We start from the raw sequence: 25,515 nt of genomic DNA on the forward strand, positions 1-25,515 counted from the left end.
GTATGTGTGAGGATGCACGTATGTATGAGGGTCTATGTACACATGTGTGGAGGGGGTTCTAGAGGTCAACCTTACATGTTATTCTTCTGGTGCTGTACGATTTGGTTTTCACCGACCCAGCGCTCACCAATTAGTCTGTGTCAGCTGCTGGAGAGCACCAACCGTCCCCCTTCTCCCAGCCTCCGTGTTATAAAGGTACCACGTCCCCCTTCTCCCAGCCTCGGTGTTATAAAGGTACCACGTCCCCCTTCTCCCAGCCCCAGGGTTATAAAGGTACCACGTCCCCCTTCTCCCAGCCCCAGGGTTATAAAGGGCCACACCGAGCTTTTCCATACAGGTTTGGGATCAAATTCAGGCCACCGTGCTTTCCAGACGGCGTCCTCTTCCCAGCCCCGTGTCTGCCCTTCTGACATCATGACAAACAGTGTCACCTGCATAGTTCACATCTGAGATCTGTGTGCTGAGTTAAAACACAAAACAAATTATGCCAAAAATGAAAACTTCAGGGGACAGTTTGGTATCTGACTACATTCCCAGCTCCACTGGGGCACATCAGGACGTGGGCCACAGACTGAACACGCCTATTCAGATGAACTCACCATCCAGCCCTTCCCACTTCCACCTAGAGGATCATGCCAGGTCATGGTTCAGATACCCAAAGAGACCAAGGTGAGCAGCTAGCTGGCTACAGAGGGGAGGGGGCCTCTTCCATGCACTTGTCTCGCACACCTGCTTAAATTCAGACTGAGGCCTCGTCACATCTGATCAAGATGGAATATATATACATATGTCTTTCTTTCTTTCTTTCTTTCTCCCTTTCTCCTTCCTTTCTTCCTTTCTTCCTTCCTTCCTTCCTTCCTTCCTTTCTTTCTTTCTTTCTTTCTTTCTTTCTTTCTTTCTTTCTTTCTTACCAGACAGGGTCTCACTACAAAGACCTGGCTAACTTGGAACTCTATGTAGACCAGGCTGGCTTGGGACTCCCAGAGATCCACTTGCTTCTGCCTCCCAAGTCCTGGGATTAAAGGTGTGTACCACCATGCTCAGTGTTTTGGTTTGTTTTCTTTTTTTTTTTTTTTTTTTTGGTTTTTTCGAGACAGGGTTTCCCTGTAGCTTTGAAGCCTGTCCTGGAACTAGCTCTTGTAGACCAGGCTGGTCTCGAACTCACAAAGATCCGCCTGCCTCTGCCTCCCAAGTGCTGGGATTAAAGGCGTGCGCCACCACCGCCCGGCTGGTTTGTTTTCTATTTTCAAGTTGCACTTACTTCCTGTGTATGTGTAGAGGTGAGCAAGTGCCATGACCGGCTTGTGGAGGTCAGAGGACAAAGGTCAGGTCTTCTTCGATCATATGTGGTCCAGAGATTAAACTCAAGTTGATGACGTAAGTAAATTCCAGGAAAGAAGCTGCACATTCCACCAAGCCTTCTGCAAGGCTGATTAAGATGTCAATCACTGTGCAGAGGTCAGACTGTTACAGAGTCCAGAGACTAATCACAATTCTAATAAATTACAACTTACCTTAGCGTTCTAACTGACCAATCTTTACCTGTCTCTCTGTCTAACCGAGTAAGATAAATGTGTTCACTTAACAAAAACATAGTTGTTTTTCCCCCACCAACCAAAAAGCTAAGAATGTTATCATAGCAACCGAGGTCTATAGCAAGGTCCACCCCACCCCTGCTCTGTTTGAACCCACCTGTTTAATGTTTCCATCCTTGTATTTGAAAGGTGCCTCAACTTGAAGCGTTTTGTTTTATTTTATTTTTTCAAGGCAGGGTATTTCTGTGTAGCCTTGGCTGTTCTGGAACTCACTCTGTAGACCAGGCTGGCCTCCAACTCACAAATATCCCCCTGCCTCTGGCTCCTAATCTGCTGGGATTAAAGGCGTGTGTCATTATGCCTGGTTTCTACTTGTGATTTTCTTTGTTCTCTTACTATAAAAATTTCATTAAACTGTTACCACATTGGAACATGACATTTGAAATAACCTGCATCTGTGATCCCAGACCATAGTCACTCATATTTGGCTCCAGAATAAACTATCTCTCATCCCCTTTAAGCCGAGAGTTGTGTTTTTGTGTCAACGGAGACAAGGGCCGTAATCAGATGGGTCTTCTAACTGGCCCCTAAACGTTTTTACTGTTTATGTATTTATTTATGTGTTGGGAATCTCCACTCTGATCTCACTCCTCCCATTCCAGACCCCTCCCCTCAGAAAGCCCACCAAGAGTCAGCTTCTCCCCTGGAGCTGCTCAAGACCACGCCCTACAGGGTATTTAAGACCTATTGCGTAATTTCTCTCTTGCTTTTCTGAGAGTCACCCAGGAGTTGCTTTGCTCTGTTTATTAAATCTGGATTTATTAATTCGGTCTGATTTGGCTTATTGCATGAGCAGAGGAACCCAATAACCAGAGAACTAATATTAATCAGTGGGGTCCTGAGCTATCTCATTTTTCATCTTTCCTTCCTTCCTTCTTTCCTTCCTTCCTTTCTTCCTTCCTTCCTTCCTTCCTTCCTTTCCCTTTTCCTTCCTTCTTGTCTGTCTTTTCAGACAGTGTTGAAGCCCGTGTTCCTCCAACATAGTAAATTATCTTCCCTAACTAGACTGGTACGGAGACACGAGGAATAATCAGACACAAATCACATGGTCATCATTGAAGGGCATTTCAGGGTCTTTTCTCCTGATGATCTCTTGACGATCTCCTGCGTTTATTATCCAAACAGCTTATATACCATCACATCAATTGAGCAGGGAAAATACATTAGGCTGTCTCCTAGGCAACCAGGTGAATGGCCTTTTGTCACGTTCGCATCTACCTGTTTGCCGAGTATTATGCTAGCTGTCACATAGGCCTGAATTAGCATCTCTATAAGATATCCTCCAAATTACAAAGGAAGGAACACCAAACATCCTAACCATTGTTAGGCAGAGACAGCTTGTCTGCAGAGCTTCGTGACCACCTCAGATAGGGCCTATGGCTTTTGTGCCTGGTAGCCACACCATACAGAAATATGGGCCTATAAGACAGGATCTCACTACATATCCCTAGCTGTCCTGGAACTTGCTGTGTAGACCAGGCTGGCCTCTAACTCACAGAGATCACTTGCCTCTGTCCACTGAGTCCTGGGATTAAAGGTGTAGACCCCAGATCTGTGCTTCAAATTTTTTAGGTACCATGCAGATTTCAGAATGCAGCCAGTGTGGGTGGATAGGGTCTGTATTCAACGAGTCCATTGACCTTGTGGGTAGTGCTGTACCTGTAGCCCCCAGGATCCCGAATCTGAGACTACTGTTTTCATCATTGAGAAGCAGAGGAGACCACACAGCCTCACAGAGCTGGGGTCTGGAGTGGTGATGGAGAACTGAACCAGTTTGGCACACTTAGGTCAGTGGCCACTCAGGGGCCTCCTACGTGGGGGTGGGGGAAGAGTGCTGGAGCTAGGCACAGACAAACTGCTGATTTTACAAAATGACTGCCATCTTCCCTGTTGTCCCCCACCCCTGCATCTCCAGAGCACAGCCATGAAGGAAGTACAGGCTGTCTTCCTCTTTTACTTGTGTGTGTGTGTGTGTGTGTGTGTGTTACTGTTGTCTGAACTCAAGACCTTGTATATGCTAGGACTTTGCCACTGAGCTAGGACTTCTTTCTAACTCAAGCATGGGGGCTTCTGCCATGATATCCCTTCTTATCTTATTTTCCCTTATGAAAGACAGGACAGTCCTTGACCTATGGGGTCCCGTGCAGGCTCTGACCTGGGTGACCTGAACAACAACAACAACAACCAGGAACATTCCTCTGCAGCCTGAAAACCTGGGGAAGTCCCTGCTGAGTGGCTCTGACATTGTTTCAGCCATACCAGAAGCAGAAGTAGGAAGCAGACTCCTGCCCAGGGCCAGTGTTTGGTTTGTTTATCTCCCAGGCCGCCAAGGCTGCTCTCTGGCAGTTCAGATAGAGTCTATCCGCTTGTCCATCCATCTCACACTAGCTCTGAGCAGTGAGGCTGGAGCGGGCAGAGTTACAGCCAACGAGGCTGAGTGGGAACCAACCCTGCTGCACCCACCAGCACACCAGGAAAGAGATAGGACCCTGGTCAGGCAGCCAGTGGCTGCATCTCAGCTCTGCCATTTAAGTTGTCTTGGGCAGGGGACTTCCCGTTGGAAGCTTCAGTTTGCTCATCTCGAAAGAGATTGGTCAGAGCTATTCTGATGGCTATTGATCATGTGTATAAAGGCAGGGCCTCAGCTGTCTCTGTTGGGTATGGGAATTGATACTTGGAACCACTAACTGACAGGGCTCCAGTGTTTCTCTTTCCACCCAGAGAATGACATTCCTAGTCAGGAGGCCCTGCCCAGGTCACTGACGAAGTCTAAAGGCGGGCATTGGCAGTTCTCTGTGAGAAAATCTGTGAGCCTTGCTGTTGTCCCCTCTGATTGGGGAGCAGTGAGGACCAAACAAGCTGCATTCCAAGACAGGAAAGCTGACAGGAGGAAAATGTCAACTTGAAGAAAGTCTGTGTACTAGGATTTTTTTATACACGCTTGTATGTGTGGATGTGGACATGTGGGTGTGTGGGGGGGTACACCTGTGGGTTCGCGTGGAGGCTGGAGGACAAGCCCAGGTGCTATCTTCAGGAATGCTGCCCGCCTCCTTCGAATCAGAGTCTCACCTTGGCCTGATGCTCACCAATTAGATGAGACTGGCTGGCCAGTGAGCTCCATGGGTCCTCCCGTCTCTGCTTCTGCAGCACTGGGGTTATGGGAATCATCATCATGCATACATTTTTAAGTGGGACGAGGGTCAAATCCAGGCCTCATGTTTGCAAGACATATATTTTGCTGAGTTATACCCCCTGCTGGTCTACTGAGATATTAACAAACAACTCACTTGGTGTCCTAAGCCTCTAAACATCTTTTTTTTTAAAAAAATATTTATTTTTAAATATTTATTTATGTATACAATATTTTGTCTGTGTGTATGCCTGCTGGCCAGAAGAGGGCACCAGATCTCATTACAGATGGTTGTGAGCCACCATGTGGTTGCTGGGAATTGAACTCAGGACCTTTGGAAGAGCAGGCAATGCTTTAACCTCTGAGCCATCTTTCCAGTATGCCACCCTACAGTTTCACATTCCATCGACTTGGAAAAACTATTATTACTTTTAAGTAGTCACATGTCCCCCCTGCTCCCTGCAGACCCTTCCGCCCTGTGTTCTCATAACCCCAAGAAGCAGGGAGGGAGGATAGACCCACAGACCTTGTTCACCCTACTGGCTTCATCTTAGGAAGGAAAAATGGGTCCTCCCAAGCATCTGGACATTCCCCCTGCCAAAGGCAAAAAAATCCCACTTGAAGGAAAGGCAGTGGAAGGTGCACTAGGCATGGGAATGTGAGGAACAATTGTAGTTCTGGAAGTTGGCACGAGGCAGCCAAACTGGGAAAACCCATCAGGAAGGAAATATACTGTGGTTCTGAGGTGTGTGACTTCTCCCATGCCCAGTGGCCTGTCTGGGTATGATGCCTTTATCTGATGGGACCATGATGCAGCCAAGTTCCACACAATGCTGTTAAGTAAAGGGACATGACCTGTAGGTCCGGCCTCACATAACCCTGCCCAGTGAGAACATGAGGTTGTCCCATCTACAGCTGTGAGACAGAATGCACAGCTGGATTCTTATTTCCAGCTGCCTAGCCTTTCCTCAGCTCAGTTTCCTGCTCACGTGATTTGGATATCACCAGGGCCCCCTTTTATTCAATCAATACATATTTTTCTCAGAACCTACTGAACACTGGGCTCTGTGCTGGACTTGGAGAGGACAGAATGGAAAAGACAAGGCACCTCTCCTCAAAGTGATATTACAGCCAGGTGGTTCTAGCACACGTAATAATATGCCACTATAGGCAATGGTGGCGCAAGCCTTTAATCCTAGCACTCAGGAGGCGGAGGCAGGCAGATCTCTGAGTTCTAGGTTGACAGACAAAGTTCCAGGACAGGCAGGGCTGCACAGAGAAACCCTGTCTCAGGGGGTGTGGGTGGGTAAGCAATATTACAACCATGTGTGGAAACCAGGTTATTGCAGGACACGGAGGTAGGAGCCAAGAGAAGTGTGGTGATGTCAGAGGCTATTGCACAGGATTGTTCTCTGGGCCAGATGACCACCATCTGCAGGAATTCAACTGGACTTGTTGGCCAGAGAGCATCACAGCTGGGCTTGTTAACTTCGAAAAGGATGTGGGGAGTCTCTCAGGACGCGTACTCAAGAATCCAGCCACCCCTCCTGTGGGTAGTTTTAATGTAATTGGCTCCCATAAGCTCATAGAGAGTGGCAATATTACGAGGTGTTAGAGTAGGTATGGCCTTATTGGAGGTAGCGTTCACTGTGGAGGCAGGCTTTGAAGTCTTATATATGCTCAACATATATAAGTTGAACATGATGTGTCTCAGTTCACTTCCTGTTGCCTGTGACTCAAGATGTAAGATTCTCAGGGGTTGGAGAGATGGCTCAGTGGTTAAGGACACTGACTGCTCTTCCAGAGGACTAGGGTTAAATTCCTAGCACCCACATGCCAGCTCACAACTATCTCTGAATCTATAATCTGACACCCTCACACAGACATACACGCAGGCAAATACCAATACAAATTAAATCAAAGTAAATAATTTTTTTTAAAAAAAAAATTAAAACAAAAAGCCGGGCAGTGGTGGTGCACGCCTTTAATCCCAGCACTCAGAAGGCAGAGGCAGGTGGATCTCTGTGAGTTCGAGGCCAGCCTGGTCTACAAGAGCTAGTTCCAGGACAGACTCTAAAACTACAGCAAAACCCTGTTTCAAAAAAAAAAAAAAGATATAGGAATTCTCAGCTCCTTCCACACACTATGTCTGCCTGCACATCATGTTTCTTACATGATGATAATAGACTCTGAACTATAAGTCACCCCATGGTCATGGTGTCTCTTCACAGCAATAGAAACCCTAAGAAAACTCTTTAACTTGTATGTAATTCTGCCCTAATTGCACATGGCCTGAGGGTGTCTGGGAAGTGCTGAAGGATATAGGTGAGGAGGGACAAAGAGAGGAGGGGGAGGAGGGAATTCCATCTTCTCTCTTTTTTAAATAATTTTTTAAAAAAGATTTATTTGGGGCTGGAGAGATGGCTCAGTGGTTAAGAGCATTGCCTGCTCTTCCGAAGGTCCTGAGTTCAATTCCCAGCAACCACATGGTGGCTCACTACCATCTGTAATGAGGTCTGGTGCCCTCTTCTGGCTAACTGTATACATAATAAATAAATAAATAAATAAATATTTTTTAAAAAAAGATTTATTTACTTATTATCTATACAGTGTTCTGTCTGCATATATGCCTGCAGGCCAGAAGAGGGCACCAGATCTCATTACAGATGGTGGTTGCTGGGAATTGAACTCTGGTCCTCTAGGTGAGCAGTCTGAGTCAACTCTCCAGCTCCTGGTAATTCCATCTTTTTTGTTTGTTTGTTTGCTTTGTTTTTTGGTTTTTCAAGACAAGGTTTCTCTGTAGCTCTGGTACCTGTCCTAGAACTAGCTCTTGTAGACCAGGCTGGCCTCGAACTCACAGAGATCAGTCTGCCTCTGCCTCCCGAGTGCTGGGATTAAAGGTGTGTGCCACCACCGCCCAGCAGGAATTCCATCTTTATAGGCCCAGGGAATAGTCACCCTAGATGGGTGTAGACTTCCCAGGTGGCTGTGCTGTCACCCACACTCCTGGTCATAAACTCTCTTTTTTTTTTAAAGATTTATTTATTTATTATGTATACAACATTCTACCTCAATGTATGCCCGCACGCCAGAGGAGGGCGCCAGATCTCAGTACAGATGGTTGTGAGCCACCATGTGGTTGCTGGGAATTGAACTCGGGACCTCTGGAAGAGCAGCCAGTGCTCTTAACCTCTGAGCCATCTCTCCAGCCCCTGGTCATAAACTCTTATCTATTGCTGTGATGGTTTGAAAGAAAATGGCCCCCAAAGGGAATGGCCTTGCTGGAGGAAGTGCGTCACTGTGGGGGTGGGTTTTGAGGTCTCTTTTACTCAGGCTTCCATGTTTTTCTAAGACCTCTCAGACTGCTGTTGGGGTGGAGGCAAAGGCAGAAGAGGGCAGTGGCAGCAGCCTGGGCTAAGATGGGTTTTGCGGCTGCTTTGTAAGAGAGCAGAGCTGGCTCTAGATGAGAGACTGCATCACCTGAGCCAATGACATGAGGACCAGGTGCAGAAGCGGCTGTGGGGGTGTGAAAGGGGGGCAGAAACCCCAGGAAGACTGTGAGGTGGGGTGCCTGGTGAAGCAGGCCCAACAGCAGTCATAGGAGCACCCAGCGCAGAGGGGACACTATTGGGAGCAGGGAACGGCATGGCTTAGACTTGGATGGGAAAGCTTTAAAGAAAACCAAGGCCAACTGCTCAGACACCACTGAGGAATCTAGTGAGAGGCAGAAGAACCAGTGGCTGGGTCTGGCAAGACTGGCAATAGGGGTGGCAAGGGAAGGGGTGGCAAGGGCTGCGCAAAGAGGGTGGGACAAAGAGCTGCAGCTGTGAGGGGTCGGGTCTGGGTGCCAGCTTGGCTATTGGTTACAGGTCCTGTCTGCTGCCGGGGAAGAGACAGCAGAGGGGGAGAAGTATGTGACAGAAGACAAGGGGTGGCTTCAGACTGCGCAAGAAGCGGCAAGACCCAAATACAAATGGAGAGGGCGGACGAGGTGCAGAAAGCCTTGTGCATTCTCTGAAGAGGGCATGACTAGGGGTCAGGGAGGGGCAGGCCGCAAGACTTGGTAAACACAGATGGGCCTTCCTTCAGGCTTGACTCAAGTGTGACTTTCAGTGGGAAGTGTGAGATTGAGGCAGTGGCTGAAGGAAAGTGGGAAGGACAGAGACGGGGCTGTGGGGACACCGGGGCAGGAGGTTTAGAGGATAGTCAGCAGCGGGTGGTATCATTGCTTGCAGTTACGGGGTGCCAGCTGGCCCAGCTACAGGCTCAGTGCTGTGCTGGTCAGATCTGAGCAGAGCACAAGGCCTGCAGGACATCAGTGTATACAGCCGCAGCGCAGGCCAGGTAATCAACAGCAGAAACACCTAACACACAAGAATTTATTTTCAGGACTATAATTTTACTATAGATTAAGATTTAATATATAACTTATTTCACATATAAAGACAATTCTGGCTACTATTTGGATATGGTAATGGCTGGGGGTTAGGTGAGTAACTGAGGTCACAGTCAGGCCTGGGCAGACACCATCTTGCTCATGCCTGAGAAATAGGCTTTCTCTCTCTCACTCATCACTTCGAAATGCAAGGGTCTCCTGCAGAAGTTGCACTCCGCTGACGAATGTGGCTTCAGCTCCAACCCTACTCGCTTCCACGTGACCAGCAGCTTCTCTGTGGGGAGAGACAGTGTTTGAGCACCACAGGGATCTTCTGCCCCAAAGAATCAGAGCACGTCCACACAGAAGCCTGCACCCCAGTGTTGAGGGCAGCAGCAATCCTGACTTCCAACAATGCAAGCATCCAGCACCCATGCACAGATGCAAACAGGAAATCGTATGGCAATGAAAAGAACACAGTTAGTCAACACCATGAATGTATCTAAAAACCTTTTTTTTTTTGCTTTTCTGATATGGGAGGGTCTTCTGTTTGAGTTGATTTCATTGGTTAATAAAGAAACTGCTTTGGCCCATTTGATAGGGCAGCCCTTAGGTAGGTGGAGTAGACAGAACAGAATGCTGGGAAGAAGGGAAGTTAGTAAATCCTCATGCCTCTCCTCTCTGGGTCAGATGCGATGGAGCCAGCTGCCAGGTCAGACATGCTGAATCTTTCCCGGTAAGACACCACTCGTGGTGTTACACAGATTATTAAATAAGGGTTAGTCAAGATGTTAGCCAAGAAGAGGCTAGATATAATGGGCCAGGCAGTGTTTAAATGAATAATACAGTTTGTATGTTGTTATTTCGGGGCATAAGCTAGCCAGGCAGCCGGGAGCGGGGTGGCGGAATGTGGCCCGCTGCTCCTTCTATACTTTTCGAGACAGGGTTTCTCTGTATAGCCTTGGAGCCTGTCCTAGAACCAGGTTGACCTTGAACTCACAGAGATCTGCCTGCCTCTGCCTTCTGAGTGCTGGGATTAAAGGAAATTTTACTTTTCAAAGCCAGCCTGTTCTACAAGAGCTAGTTCCAGGACATGCACCAAAGCTACACAGAGAAACCTTGTCTCAAAAAACAAAAAACAAAAAAGAAGGTAAAATTTATGGTATGTGAATTAATCTCAGTGACACAGTTCTAAGAGTAAAAACACAACCCAGAGTTGGGTCTTACTTCACAAACCAGCTTCAGTAGCTGCTGCTGGGTTAGTACACTAGCCTGAGTATCTCAGGGACCTGGGGAAGGGGAGCTCAGGGGTGGAGGGCCTACTTAGCATGCTAAGACCCCGAGTTCAACCCCAGCACCAAAACCAAACAAAAGTCCTCTGAGCATCTTGAACATAAGGTCTATCCTTCAAAGTTACCCTGACTTGGGAAGGTTCAAGAGGGCCTAGGGAGGCAATGGCCAACTAAAGCTAGAAGCCCCTTCTGTGTCCACCTCAGGAATGGACATGGCGGGTGGGGGGCAGCACAGAGCCACCAGAATGAGGCAGTTCAAGGACCTCATGTCAGGAAAGGGAGAGAGTGCAGAGAAATGTGAGCGGAATTCTAAAGGCCAGGGCAGACTTGCACCATCAGAGGCCTCTAGTCCCCTCAACAGCCACAACCCACATGACAGAAGAGAGGGCACGGGGTGGGGGGGGTGGGGATCAGGCTTCCTGAGAGCTTCCAAACAGACCATGCACACTGTCAAGTGAGTCACTACTGTCTAATTTTAGAGTTTTGTCATGTGCCAGCCGAGGGCATGCTTAGCTGCTTGGGACAGGAAGAAACTACTGCCCACCTGAAGCATCAGGTAAACCCTGCCAGAGCTTTGTACGGTCCCAGTGCGGTGGAGATATTCCCTGAACCATTGCACCAACTCACCAAGGAAGAAGTTCATCATCTGCGGGGTGTGGTGTGGGGTGGGGGCGATCCGTAGGAGCTCCTCCCCACGCGGCACCGTGGGGTAGTTGATGGCTTGGACGTAGATGTTATGCCTGGTCATCAGTTCGTCACAGATTTCTGTGTTTTTAGCAGCATCGGCGACCTGTGGTCCACCACAGTGGGAGCAGGGTCAGAATCAGACATGCTAATTTGGCAGAGACAGTCAAGAACCCAGTGTCCATGCATGCGGCTCAGGCTCAAGGCCAGACTGCAGCCGAGTGTACAAGCCTGGGGGAGGTAGGCGATGCTGCCTGGACGCCTGCCGTTTAAGGGAGCTCCGCAGGATGGGCTACAACCCTGGCATGAAATGTCACACGGCTGCCCTCTCAGGTCCTGTACGGTCAAGGAGGTGCTTTTTTTTTTTTTTTTTTTTTTCACGCAAGCAAATCCTTGTTCCCAGGAGGGTCTGCCTGCTCTGGGGTACTAGCTATTTCCTTACATTAACCGTGGACGTCAGCAGGGATATAATTACAGAGGGAAGTGCAAGACCGGCTTTGAAATGCACCAAGTGGAAAGTCACACCTCAAAGCTGCCCGTGCTTGGCTTCCAGAGCTGTCCAGACACGAGTTCCGTGTTTACCCTGTTAAGGTTACTGCTCTGGAGAGGGAAGCTGTGCTCCAGCTCAAAGACTTCCTTGTTATTGTGAAGGCAGCCCAGGCAGCTAAAGACAGAGGCATGGCAGAGGGCCACTAGCTGTGGCCCCAGCCCTAGCAATCACCCCGCACAAGCCCAGCTTTAGGAAGGTGGACAGAACACTGGCACATCACGTGTGGAATCCGACCACACACAGGCCATTACCCGCACAGGGATGATGTGACTTGGGCAGTGGATGACCGGGAGGCCAGCGTCCATCAGCATCTGCCTCATCAGCTTGACATTGCGCTGGTGCTGGCGGCGGAGGGCGCGCCCCTCGGCACTCTTCAGGATCCGCACGGACTCCAGGGCTCCAGCCAGCAGCATGGGAGGCAGGGAGGTGGTGAAAATAAAGCCAGCAGCATAGGACCGTACGGTGTCAATCAGCAAACTTGTGCTGGCGATGTACCCTCCGACACAGCCGAACGCCTTACCTGGGAGGAAGAGGAGCTGTTAGGTTGGCAACAGCAGCATGGGCGCTGAGAGGCACCGCAGACTTTGTGGCCGTCACCCAGCTAAGGCATCTGAGGCAGGACTGAAACCTTACTTGCTGTTCAAGCAAAGGGCAGGGTCTGGACAATTGGCATTTGCTGGATAAATACAAACACTCAGAACCTGTCAGGGCTGACTTAGGGTCAGGCTTGTTTTTCAGTTCTGGCCAAGGCCCTTGTATAATCTGTGTCTCATATTTCAGGATTAAGGGCTCCAAAAGGGTTGGTTCTCAGGAGCCTTAACTCTCTGTTCTGAAGTGAACATTTTTTCTCAACCACAAGAGGATTAAGCAGGGGCAAACTCCTAGAGTGAAGATTTCTCTGCCTAGCACTTCCACCTCACTGGGCCACACCTCCACCAAGCCTACCCCACACACTGAACTCGGCATTTGAATAGGGGGCTTTCCTCTGTTATCTCTGGGTCTGGAGGAGGCTTCACTCCCTTGACAGGGCTGGAAAACACTGGGTTTTCCTTGCTGGTCCTTAATTAAGTATAGGTTCTAACTTAGGATTCACTGACTGCTACACAGGTTTCTCACTGCCCTTAACAAACTCGAAATGTTTATGGAAAGAGAAAAGAAAAGAAAAAAAAACCTCAAATTTCTACAACCTCTCAGCAATTCTCACAGGCGAAGGCAACATCTACAGTAATGAGCTATAAATACTCATTTATCTTCTCTACAGGAATCCTGATACAGCTCCCGGTGCTATTTCCATCACATTGATGGGGAGAAAACAAAACAAAACAGGCACGGAAAGGTCACACAACCAGGGAGCTGTACAGCCCGGACTGAGCCAGACTTCAGTGCCATATGAGGAGAGGAGCAGGCTGGGACAGCGGAGCTCGCTCCCTGGGCCAGGCACAGAGCACGAGCACAGCATTTCCCAACACCTGCTGAAGAGCACTGGGGTGCTCGCTCCTTCAGAACCCAGCAGCACAGAGTGAAGGCTTTTGTCACAGCCACAAGAATGGCTGGAATGAGCTCAGATGGCAAGTAATGTAATTCCTGTCATGTTTAGCTGTGGGAGTCTGCGAGCCTCCAAGTCCCCAGGGATGCTCCGAAGCGGGGCTAGCATCCACTGGACTGAAAAAAATTCACTGCAAGATAGAAGTGGTGGCATACCTGCAGAGCCAGCACTGGAGAACCTGAAGCAGGGGGGCCACCGTGAGGTCAGCCTGGACTATAGACTAAAACAAAATTCACCCCCAAAGAGAAACGGTCCAGGCTTTACGTGCTACCCCACTGCTTCCTATCCCGGTGCCAGTCAAACCAGCCAGTTGCTGGTCTTGTTATGTATCCGAAGTTCAGTGTAAAAGGGCAGGATTTACAAAGCACACACACCAAGTGTCCCAGAAATGATGTCCATTTTTGACATGACTCCATCCCGGTCACCGATCCCTCCACCTCGAGCACCATACAGCCCCACTGCATGGACTTCATCCACAAACGTGATTGCTCCAAACTCATGGGCCACATCACACAGCTCTTCCAGTGGACACACTGCTCCTAAAGAAAGCCATGGAAATATTAATATTCGTGGTTAGAGCCAAAGCAAAGGACTTACATTCTTTTTCTGTTTTTCTGAGACAGGGTTTTTCTGTATACCCTGGCTACCCTGGAACTCTGTCTGTAGACCAGGCTGGCTTTGAACTCAGTTCCATTAGTCTCTGCCTTCCGAGTGCTGGGATTAAAGGTGTGTGCCACCAATGCCTGGCTTGCCTTATATTCTGTGGGGTCACTTTTAGTACTGGGGAGAAAATGAACTTTCCCTAGTTCCTGTTTGCCTTGAGGTCATAGTCTAGCAACAGCCAGAGCAGAAAACCCAGTTACACCATTCATATAATGTCTCTCAACTACAGAATCCCAGCAGAGACAAAAATGCAAAACCCAAGGAAACCTCATATTTTTGGTTTGTTCCTGGCGTTGAGTATAGCACCAGAGACACCGTGAAGCAGAAGGCTAAAGACCAGCTCTATCCCCAGGGCCCACACACCACACTTTTTAAACAGTTCAAGGCTTCAGACTGGTCTCAGCACAGACTCACCATCCATGGAATGAACAGTTTCAAATGCCACAATCTTGGGAACTGAGGGGTCAGATCTTTGCAGCAGTTCTCTGAGATGGTTGACATCGTTGTGGCGGAAGATATATTTTGGCACTCGACTGTTGCGAATCCCTTGGATCATGGAGGCATGGTTCCCAGAATCAGAGTAAATTTCACAGCCTGACATAAGAAAAAATGCAACTTAGGGGCAGAGGCATCAAAGACAATTGTCCTCCTGGACAGGTGCAACAGACCTTTTCCTGCTGACAGCGCCTTGAAAATGTTCACTATGAAAGACACCGTGAGTCAGTATTTGTCCTGAAATAGAAACTAGCTACTGCGTCTCTTCTCAGAAAATGCAAAGGCAGAGATAGCCCATGGCTGTTAGGATGGAGCTCGGGTGTAAGGCACTTGATTTACATGAGCTGACGCCCTGCGTTCCATCCCAGCATCATGAAACACAGAACACGAAAACCATGGAGAACAATCCTTAAAGCCACAACGTCAAATACCCAGAAGCCCAACATTCTAAGGCAGAAGAACCAACAGTTTGAAGCCAGCCTGTGAAATTACACAGTGAGATTATGTGCAAAAACAAAAACTGTCTCAAAAAAAAAATGGGTACCTCATTTCAAACTTAATGAAGATGTGACTAAATGCAATGAAGCATTTGCTAAAGGGGCTTCTTAGAATATGACTACAATCCAGTCAGGGGCTTAAGGACAGGACCTTCCACGTTCTGTTGGAACTCCCAGTCAGCACCTAGTGCTGATCCAGGCTGCCAGGCTTGGACGGGGCTAGGATGCTGACACAAGGCCTCCTTACCAGGCATCATCTTGGCCAGGGTGAAGAGGGTGGAGTCATTGGCTACAAAGCACGAGGAGAACAGGAGTGCTGCATCTTTGCCATGGAGGTCGGCCAGCGCCTGCTCCAGCTCCACGTGGAACTTGCTGGTTCCAGAAATATTCCTAGTCCCACCAGCTCCTGCACCATGCTGCTTCACAGTCTCCCTGTTAAAAATAAGTGAAATACTTATACTAAGACTACTCCAGGGTTCAGATCTCCACGTCTCGATCTCATTACAGATGCTGGGAGCCACCATGTGGTTGCTGGGAATTGAACTCAAGACCTCCGGAAGAACAGCCAGTTCTCTCAATCTCTGAGCCATCTCTACAGTTCCAGAATTCATTTAAAATCCGGGGGTCTTACATTCCTACAACCCCAGCACTGGAGCAGAGGGGATCTCAAAAAACAAAGATAAAAGGCTATGGAGTAAAGACCTAAGGCTGCCCTCGGGCCTCTAAGCACACCCCATCCCACCCCACACACACAAGTACTCTCTCTCTCTCTCTCTCTCTCTCTCTCTCTCTCTCTCACACACACACACACACACACGAACACTTTAGGGTTGGGGCTGGAGCTCAGTCGGTAGAATGCTTACTTAGTATATAAAAAGCCATGGTTCAATTCCTGGTACTGCATAAACACACACGCCTATAATCCCAGCACACACACAAAACAACCACAACAAAACCATGATTATACTTCAACTAAGCCAGAAAACTCATGGTTCTATTTTTATTTCATTTTAATTTTTTGTTTGTTTGTTTGTTTTTGAAACAGGATCTCACTATGTAGCTCTAGCTATTCTGGAACTCACTCTGTAGACCAGGCTGGCCTTGAATTAACAGAGACCCGTCTGCCTTTGCCTCCCATGTGCTGGGATTAAAGGCATGCACCACTATGCCCAATTTATTTTTTATTTTTTAAAAAAGAACCTTTTAACCCATGGTTCTAAACAACATATAAATTGGTCCTCTTTCCAGAACCCAAGAGAATGAAAATTATGTTGATTTCACCTAGGAGCTCTCTCATTATGAAACCTGGGCCATAAATCTTAGCGGGATTGTTAAGAATAAGTGTTCAGGGACTGGAGCAATGGCTCAGTGGTTAAGAGCATTGACTATTCTTCCAAGGGACCCAGGTTCAATTCCTAGTTCCAGAAGATTCAATACCCTCTTCTGACCTCTAAGGCACACACATGGCAGACATGCAGGTAAAATATTCATACACATAAAATATACAAATCTTTCAGCATAAGTGTTCATTTAACAGTCATTAAGATATATTAGCCATGTAACTTGAACTAAGGCTTCTTTTTCTAAGAATAATCATTGCCCCAACAATAAGTTAAGAGAAAGCACACTCTAGAAGGCAGCAAAGCAGTCACACATTAGAACACATGCAAACGCTATTGCTCAACCTCACATGGAACTCTCTTTAGCAAGCCCTTGGAGAATCTGATGAGCGACTCTCTCAAGCCATGGTGGTCCTCCTGAAGGACAAAGATGGGACCTCCAAGCCGGGTGGTGGTGGCGCACGCCTTTAATCCCAGCACTCGGGAGGCAGAGGCAGGCGGATCTCTGTGAGTTCGAGACCAGCCTGGTCTACAAGAGCTAGTTCCAGGACAGGCTCCAAAGCTACAGAGAAACCCTGTCTCGAAAAACAAAAAACAAAAAACAAAAAAAAAAAAGATGGGACCTCCATCCTTTTAAACACGTCACCCTGAAATAGCCTTTCCCACTACCTTCACATTTTTCGCTAAAGCAGTCAACAGCGGTGGTTATCAAGGCTGAGCACATGTACCAGTGAGATGGCTCAGCAGGCAGAGGGACTTTGCTGTAAGGCCTGGTGGCCTACACTCAATCCCGGGACTCCTGGACCGGAGGACGGAGAGCTGTGTCTACAGGGAACAGCAGCATCACCGTGGCACACTTGCAGGGACTAAATATTCTCCCACAAAACGTCAGCTGTATAAGCCATCTATGTCTTGCCAAATAATGCCAGTTACTTACATGACTGCCCCACACACGCGCGGGTGGCGACTCATGCCTAGGTAGTCGTTACTGCACCAGACCGACACCTGCTTTTTGGAGAGGAGGGAGTCTGTGTAGTCGTCTGCCATGGGGAAGATTTGTGCTCTCCGGTTCACAGTTTTAAAAACTCGGTAGGTATGGTCATTTTTTTTCTCATCAATTTTCTTCTCAAAGAAATGATCATATTGAAAAGTGGAAACAGCTAAAATGGAGACAAAAAAAACACAGTGCAGTCTTTTAAGAAGACTCCCGGGTTTGGGGAAAGACAGACCTGAGTTCAGATCTCAGCTTGGCCATTTCGTGACTATATTCAGGACTAGAATGATGTCCCAGTAGCGTGAGGGGTAAACAAGACTGTACTTGTCAAGTGCTGGGTACACTGTCCAGTACATAGGCGATGGGTAACAAAAGAGAGGAGGCCAATGATCAGTGGCATTCAGTGCCACTGAGCCCAACAGTACTCAAGCAAGGGCCACAGGGCTCTCCCTCACCATGCTGCTTTGCCTCTAATCTGACATACTGTTAACTCACAAACAACAAGACTCACATTTTGGCAAGTTATCCTGAAGAAGATGAGACACTCTTTCTGGCCTCTGCTTCCGCATAATATCCTGGAAGTCCTTCAGCCGCTGGCTCGGATCCTCTCCACCGGTTTTTACACTGGTCACACTGGGGGTCACAGAGTTCTGGGCAACCTCTATGGCAAAAGTAATAAGAGGCATAAAAGATGGACTTTTTATTCTTAGTTCGCAATACCTTCTAGGCATAATAGATTATGGGGGTGGGCGGGCACAGCTGGAGCAGCTCAGCAGCTAAGGGCACTGGCTGCTCTCCTGGAGGGGGTGGGTGAGCACAGCTGGAGCAGCTCAGCAGCTAAGGGCCCTGGCTGCTCTCCTGGAGGGGGTGGGTGAGCACAGCTGGAGCAGCTCAGCAGCTAAGGGCACTGGCTGCTCTCCTGGAGGGGGTGGGTGAGCACAGCTGGAGCAGCTCAGCAGCTAAGGGCCCTGGCTGCTCTCCTGGAGGGGGTGGGTGAGCACAGCTGGAGCAGCTCAGCAGCTAAGGGCACTGGCTGCTCTCCTGGAGGGGGTGGGTGAGCACAGCTGGAGCAGCTCAGCAGCTAAGGGCACTGGCTGCTCTCCTGGAGGACCTGAGTTTGATTCTCAGCATCCATATGGTAGCTCAGCTGTCTGGAACTAGAGTTCCAGGATCTGACATCCTCTTCTGGCCTCTTTTGAGCACCAGGCACATTTTGGTGCACAATATACATACAAGCAAAAAATTAAAATCAATTTTAAAAAAAACTTATTGTCTGGGCATCTTGGTACATGCCTTTAGTTCCAGCACTCGGGAGGCAGAGAGAGGCAGATCTCTATAAATCTGAGACCAGACTGTGCTACACAGTGAAACCCTGTCTGAAAAAACAAAACACAAAACCAATAGAATAGCCTGTTGTCTACTTCATGAAAAGAAGCCAATCATAACCAAAGTTAGTTGTAATGAGTATACAGAATGTCTCCTCCTTTAGTGTGCTTATTATATAGTGGTATTTGATCCTGGGCTGCTTTTGGGCTTTTCGAAATGGAGTATTGTTGTAGCCCAGGCTGGCCTTGAACTCAAGACCCTCTTGCCTCGCGTGTGTAGTGCTGAGGATACAGGCTTCAGTGCTATTTTGTTTTCACAGCTACCGGCCAGTTCCAACGGACGTGAGTTAGAGCCTAAGGCTCCCAGCTGACTGGCACGCCTCCTGGACTCTATACAGCCTACTCCCCTCCTGAATACTTCTTGCATGAAAGCAACTTTTACTGAGGCAGCCATCCTTTTTTCTTTCTTTCTTTTTTTTCCGAGATAGGGTTTCTCTGCATTGCTTTGGAGCCTGTCCTGGAACTAGCTCTTGTAGACCAGGCTGGCCTCGAACTCACAGAGATCCGCCTGCCTCTGCCTCCCAAGTGCTGGGATTAAAGGCGTGTGCCACCACTGCCCAGCTCCCTTTTTCTTTCTCTTCTTTTTTCAAGGTAGGGCCTCTCTAAGCAGCCCTGGATGTTCTGGAACTGGCTATGTAGACCAGGTCGAACTTAAACTCACATTGATCCTCCTGCCTCTGCCTCCCAGGTACTGGAACTAAAGGTATGTGCCATGCTCAGCATGCTGAGGATTTTAGGGGCGGTTGGGAGCTCAATAAGGGTAAGATTGCTCTCCCATGGCCATCAGAAGGACAACCAGCTTCGGAGTCCCAAGCTAGCACTAGTACAAGCTAGACTGCAGTAATACCATGGTTCTACCTTCTATCCTTCGAAAGGGTAAGAAGGACCAAAGAGACAAATGAATGCTAGCATCTGTTCAAGACGACAGGTTATTTCCAGAAAGTGAGCATGACTTGGGAAGCTGGCTACCTCCTATACCTTCATCAGAAAGCAAGTCCCACAATCTGCAATACACTCGTGATGGTCTAGTTTGAGGATCCTCCTTCCTCTCTGGCACTAGAGAGGAAGGTATTCCCATTAGCACTATGCTGGCCTACTAAGAGCTCACACATAAACCGGAGGTCCCAGGGGCCCAAATGACAGGTTCCCTCTTCCCACTGACCAGAGTCATTTCTGTTACCTTTCCTCACAGCGTGCATTTCCTGCACATCCTCCTGAAGCTCCAGGCTGGCCTTGCGGAAGACACTGCTGCCTGTCTGGCTCAGCTGTGCGGCCAAGAAAGGGCACTTGCTCCCAGAGCCCTGGCTTGTCGCGGGTGACGGGTGTCCAGACGGGAGCTGTGCGCCATCTGGAGTCAGCTGGGATTCGTCAGGAGCCTGCTGGACTGCGGCTTTGGCAGTTTTCTCTTCTGAGGGAAGAAATGGAAAGAACAGGCATCAGGACCCGCTTGCTGAGGGCACAAGCAAGCCACCGAGTCACAGCGCCTCAAACTTTATGCTCGTTCTAGTCTATAACTCATGCTAGAGTTTCCTCTGTTAGACTCTGTCTCGAAAAACCAAAGAAAAAATAAAAATAAAAATAGACTCTGCTAACATCTATTCTCGCCCGCCTCACCACACAGGGGTCCTCTGAAGGACTGGTTGGCCCAGCCCAGTTAGCGGCCAAACTCACAGGCATTCTTCTAAACCCAAAACCACTATTTCACACTTTCAGACAAACCAACATTCCTTTTCCATTGTTAAGACAGGGTCTTGCTATGTAGCCCATGATACTTGACTTGGCAATCCTCCTGCCTCAGCCTCCTCAGCGCTGGGATTATGTGTGCACTTAGCCTCCAAAGCTCTTGACTTGGATCACTGTCAGCAATTTCTACCTCATGTCCACTCAGCGTATTTCAGGGGAGCCATGCTCCCTAAGGCAACTGGTAGCAGTCACCGTTACTCTCTTCACGGTTTCTAAACAGATTCCCAGTAAAGCGCAACCAGTTTTAACAATACTTCTGAAAAAGAAAAAGGCCATCACTTAGATCTTCACGCTGACCTCTCTGGGTTCAGACTATTAGTGTGCCAGAAAGGACGCAGGCTCCACGCACACAGCTCACCTACTTTCTCGTTTAAGTTCATCAGAGCTGCTGACGTAACCCAACTGGCTGGTTTGGGACTCCTCGATCCCTTGAGCAATGTGCTCACCTTCCTTCTAGAAAAGTCTTCCTTCATCATTTTGGAAGACTCCCATGAGTCACTGGCTGCTCTTTCTACAACTTGGATAAGGTGTCTCAATACAGTTTCCATAACATTTTCTATAAAGGGAAGTTAAGAAATGTTATTTTGAAATTAACTTAATTTTACAAGTAATACAGATCTTTTGTAGAAAGTCTAGACAACAGAAGGGAAATGAGCCTTCTAACTCAAACATGGCCACTTTTCTCAGGCACGCTGAGAAAAGATAACTAACTCCGGACAGGAAATTCCCTGAAGGACTGAGCCCTGCTCCCTTACAGAACAAACGTTCCTTTCCTACAGGTTCACACCAAAAAGAAGCCCGGAAGACGAAACGTTCACGAGGATTAGGAGGACTCTGAAAAGTCCTTATCCTAGATATGGCTCAGTGGTTAGGAGCACTGACTGCTCTTTGAGACGACCCAGGTTCAATTCCCAGCGCCCACATAACAGCTCATAGCTGTCTGTAACTTCTAGATGTGATTCCCACATACAGACATACTTGCAGGCAAAACACCAATGTATATAAATAAAACTAAACAAATTTAAAAAAAACAAAAAAACCCCAAAAAGCCCCTTTCCTGGCAGAAACTGACCAAGACCACTCCAGCCTGTTCATTAAAGCTTATCTGCCTGAGTCAGACCCAGGCATTGACAGCACATACTCCACGCCACACACACGCCCTGCTGAAGCTGAAGACAGACAGTAGAGTGGTGGGTGCCAGGTACTGGGGAAGGAGTATGGGGGTTAATTAAGTTTGGAAAGATGAAGAAAGTTCTGGAATTGGATAGTGACAGAATGATATGAACATATATAATACTACTGATTCACACACTTAAATGATTCGAACGGACACTGTAGTGGTGCTGTGCTTATCCTCCTAGCACTTAAAAGGCTAAAGCAGGAGGTCTGCCACAGTTGGAGGGCAATCTGGGTTATACTATGAGACTCTGATGGAAAAAAATAACAAACTAAAACGGTAAGTTTTATGCTATAGGTATTTTACAAATACACACACACACACACACACACTACTTAAAGGAAAGAAAAAACCAAAAAAGATGGCTCAGTGGTTAAGAGCACTTGCTGCTCTTCCAGAGGACTCAGGTTCAATTTTCAGCACTGAGATGGTGGTAGAACCATCTCTAACTCTCCGGGGGATCTGACCCCTTCTTCTGGCCTCCTTGGACACCAGGCATACATGTGGTGCAGTCAAACACTCATAAACATAAAATACAATGAATACATCTTTTAAAAAATAAAAACCTGGCAGTGGTAGCTGAGGTCTGTGATGTCAGCACTGGGGGGGCAGAGGAGGGGTCATGACTATGTGGCCAGTGTGAGACCCTACTTCAAAATGCTAAGCAGGGCTGGGCGGTGGTGCACCCCTTTAATCCCAGCACTCAGGAAGCAGAGGTAGAGTCTCTGTGAGTCAAGGCCAGCCTGGTCTACAGAGCGAGTTCCAGGACAGCCAGGATTGTTACACAGAGAAACCCTGTTTCAAAAAACTTAAAAAAAAAAATACTAAACAGATTTTAAACTCACTACTTTACCAAGACCAAATCTTCATTGAGGAACAGACTGCATGCAGCTGCTCGCACCAGACAATGAGGAAACACTAGAGCCCAGCAGACCTGACATGCGATCCAGAAACCTGTATTGTTTCTCTTTTAAATCTAGGAGCATGAAAAGCTCCTAATCCAGGAGTCAGAGGGCAGTTACACAAGATGACTCCCCTCCCATGCACAGTGCTGATCCCTCCCTCAGAGTGGCCCTTACCACCAAGGAGGTGTCCCTCACTGCTAACCCGACTTACTCTCGTTGGCTGGAGGGGTTTCTTTGGTCTGCTGGCAGTGTACTGCTGAAGAGGACAGGGTTCGAGGGGCTGGCTTGGCTCCCACTTCCATCATCATCTTGGGGCAGTTTTGAGCATAGAACAAGAGAGATTTTCCAGCCTTCTGCAGAAAGGCCTGAGGGACTCGCGACAAGAATGGGCATCTTCGAACCACAGTCTCCATGTCTGCGGAGGTTGCTGGCTCCTGGAGAAGAACTCACTGTGATTGATGTCAAGGGTGCCCCGGGTATACCTCTCACTCAAAACCAAACCAAACAAACAAAATTAACGACACACTGAGGTAGGTCTCAGTAAAGGAGTGGCGGCCACACTCTACCCTGGTCACCACTTTATCCTCCACCTCGGGGAAAGCAACTTCTCCAGAGTAAATAGGGACGATTAATAACCAGTGACCAAGGGGGTGGAAGAGATGAAGGACAAAGCAGAATAGGTGTGGGAGGCCATAGGCTCCTCGAGGAGTGTGCGCCTTAGCAAACATACAGGGGCAACAGTGAGGCTAGCGAAGAAGTCACTGTCACCTAAACAGGTAGGGAGGACGCCTGGGGACCCTAGCAACCCGAGGAAAGGGAAAGAGTCTAAACCAGTCCCGAGACAAGGTCATGCCCCTACAGCTGGAATCGGGAAAGGGAGCAGAAAGAAGGATAAGGTCAGGGCTGACTCGGACAGGAGCAGGGCTAGCCAGCCCAGAGTCGGGCTCGTGGAAGGGGATCAGCGGTGAGTCAGAGGTTCCCTGGGGTCGCAAGGGTAGGAGGGAGATTCTGAAGCCGCCTGTCAAATGCCGAAAGTCAGAAGAGGACTGAACCGGGCCTCTGAAGTAGCCTAAGAGGTAAAGATGGAGTGGTGGTGGACGCTGAGCCAAGGTGGGGGCCAGAGGGGGATAGGGCGTGTGGCCGCGGTGGCGGGGCGCGCCGGCTTCCCGCGACCACCGAGCGCGACCCTTACCTGCGCGGGCTCTCGACGGGACGGCGGTAGGCGCTCGAGTGGAGGGTGCTAAATGGACCAATGCCCTTGTCCGCTATAGCAGCCTGGGGGACGCAACTGCTCTGTGTGGCCCTAATATAGAGCCAGAGTGACCGCTGCGCATGCGCCGTAGGCGCGGCCTCTCCGGCGCGTGCGCGCCGGAGTCGGCAGAGCAGAGAGGCAGGTCTCTCCGTGTGGGCTCCGCTCCAGCTGGTGGACTGACTCAGGCCTAGGCTTCCAAGACCAGGAGGGCAAGGTGGTGGGCGGGCGGGCGAGCGGGCGAGCGGGCGGGCGGGAAAAGTCCCTTTTTGGACTCTATCCTTCGGTCCTCTGTCACCTTCCACGAACAGCCAGCCCTACGACCCGGTGTAGAGCGTTAACCAACCACTCAGAAACCTGCCTGCTACTAGTAAAAGGGTTTCTTGGACTTAGAGGTAGGGGTTACAGATCCTAGAAATCTGATTAACTAGGGGCTTAGTTTTGCTTGTCACAATGACAGGGCTTTTCTACTGGATGGATGGCCCAAAAATAGAATGACCCGGGTGAGGATGTACTGAGGGGTCTTGGACATCGGAATGAAGAAGCAGCAGCAGAAGGGAATCCAATGGTAGCACATTCTGGCCCGAACTGAAGAGAAAAGAGAACTGAGGAACTGGCTAGCTGGAGCCCAGAGCTCCAAAGCGCTAGCCATCCAGATGGTGAAGGCGACATTACAGCAAGGGCCCGACACAGGGTTTAACAGCTGTAAGTTATTGCGCTTGGGTTTCGTTGTGTTTGCTGTTTTGAGATAAGGTTTCTCTGGACCCGCCTCGTAGACCAGGCTGACCTCGAACTCAGAGATCTACCTGCCTCCATCTCCCAAGGGCTGAGATTTAAAGGCGTGTGCCACTACCTTCCCGCTCTTGTTTTTATTTTGAGATAAGGTCTTCTGTAGCCAATCTAGGCTGGCCTCAAAGTTTTTAAAAAAGGGTGACCTTGAACTTTTAGTCGCCTTGCCTCTGCCTCCCCTGTGCTGGGATCATAGGTATGAGTCACCATGCCTGGTGTATGTAGCACTGAGGATTGAACCCAGGGCCTTGTGGCAAAAACTGCTAGTTGAGCTACAGCCCAGACCCTGTTTCTGTTGTTTTCACGAGCCAGGGTCTTGCTCTGTGGACCAGGCTGCCTCAGACTTCCCCAGATTCTCCTACTTCTGTCTTCAAATGCTGGAGTTACATAAAGTGCCGCAAGACTTAATTAGCTCATTTTTATTTTTATTGAGCACCGTCCAAAGTCCTTGCTGGCCATGATGTACACCAGTTGAATGGCTTAGTACTCCATTCTGTGTTAATCCCCAAAATGGGAGGAGTACACCAACCCAAATCATCTTGGCCAAATTAATTAGAGCAAGCAGTTAATTAAGGCAAGTTTTTTTTTTTTTTAATTTGTGTACATGATCTGCCCCCTACCCCAAAGCAGGGTTTGAGAAGTCAGCATTGGATGTGAGGAAGCATGGTTTTCATAGCTCAGGGTAGGGGGTTTCCAAGTGGGAAATTTGGCAGGCAAAATAGGCAGCGTTACAGCAGCGGAACATAGCACAGCAAGTTAGTCCTAACGACCTCTTACAACAAAGACATGATTGCAAGGTGGTCATAAGGTGATCATAACAACAGGTAGTCATAACAACCTTTTGAAACTAAGGTTTGCAAGATGATTAAAACTGAAACAAAGACACAATTGCCATTTCCTGGAACAGGCCGTGCAGAACCATTTGTAGTAAAGGTTACAGATGGGGTATAGACTAATCCTTGAGAAACAGATTTAATCATAATCGGGAATGAACCGAGTTTGTCTTTAAGGTGGCTTTTAAGCCTAAAATGGAGGCAGGTTGATTCTTCGTCTGGAAGAATCAGAGTTGAGTCCTGCCTCCTTTGAGACTCCTGAGACCTTACTGA

The 25,515-nt window shown here is 48.5% G+C and overlaps 1 protein-coding gene across 1 annotated transcript; it reads right to left on the reverse strand.

Annotated features, from left to right (window-relative positions):
- Window positions 1-9,090: 9,090 nt before the first annotated feature.
- On the reverse strand, window positions 9,091-23,714 carry Alas1 (5'-aminolevulinate synthase 1). The gene is made up of 11 exons (XM_038323288.2): window positions 23,564-23,714; window positions 22,583-22,805; window positions 19,727-19,954; window positions 17,673-17,822; window positions 17,105-17,327; window positions 15,075-15,259; window positions 14,250-14,429; window positions 13,547-13,711; window positions 11,878-12,146; window positions 11,020-11,182; window positions 9,091-9,395 (listed from the first exon to the last, which is right to left on the reverse strand). Exons 2-11 carry the CDS (start codon window positions 22,782-22,784, stop codon window positions 9,235-9,237), a joined length of 1,926 nt encoding a protein of 641 aa, XP_038179216.1. The 5' UTR covers window positions 22,785-22,805; window positions 23,564-23,714; the 3' UTR covers window positions 9,091-9,234.
- Between the last annotated feature and the right edge of the window lie 1,801 nt (window positions 23,715-25,515).

This window comes from Arvicola amphibius, chromosome 3, assembly GCF_903992535.2.
Source record: "Arvicola amphibius chromosome 3, mArvAmp1.2, whole genome shotgun sequence".
Taxonomy (NCBI): Eukaryota; Metazoa; Chordata; class Mammalia; order Rodentia; family Cricetidae; genus Arvicola; species Arvicola amphibius.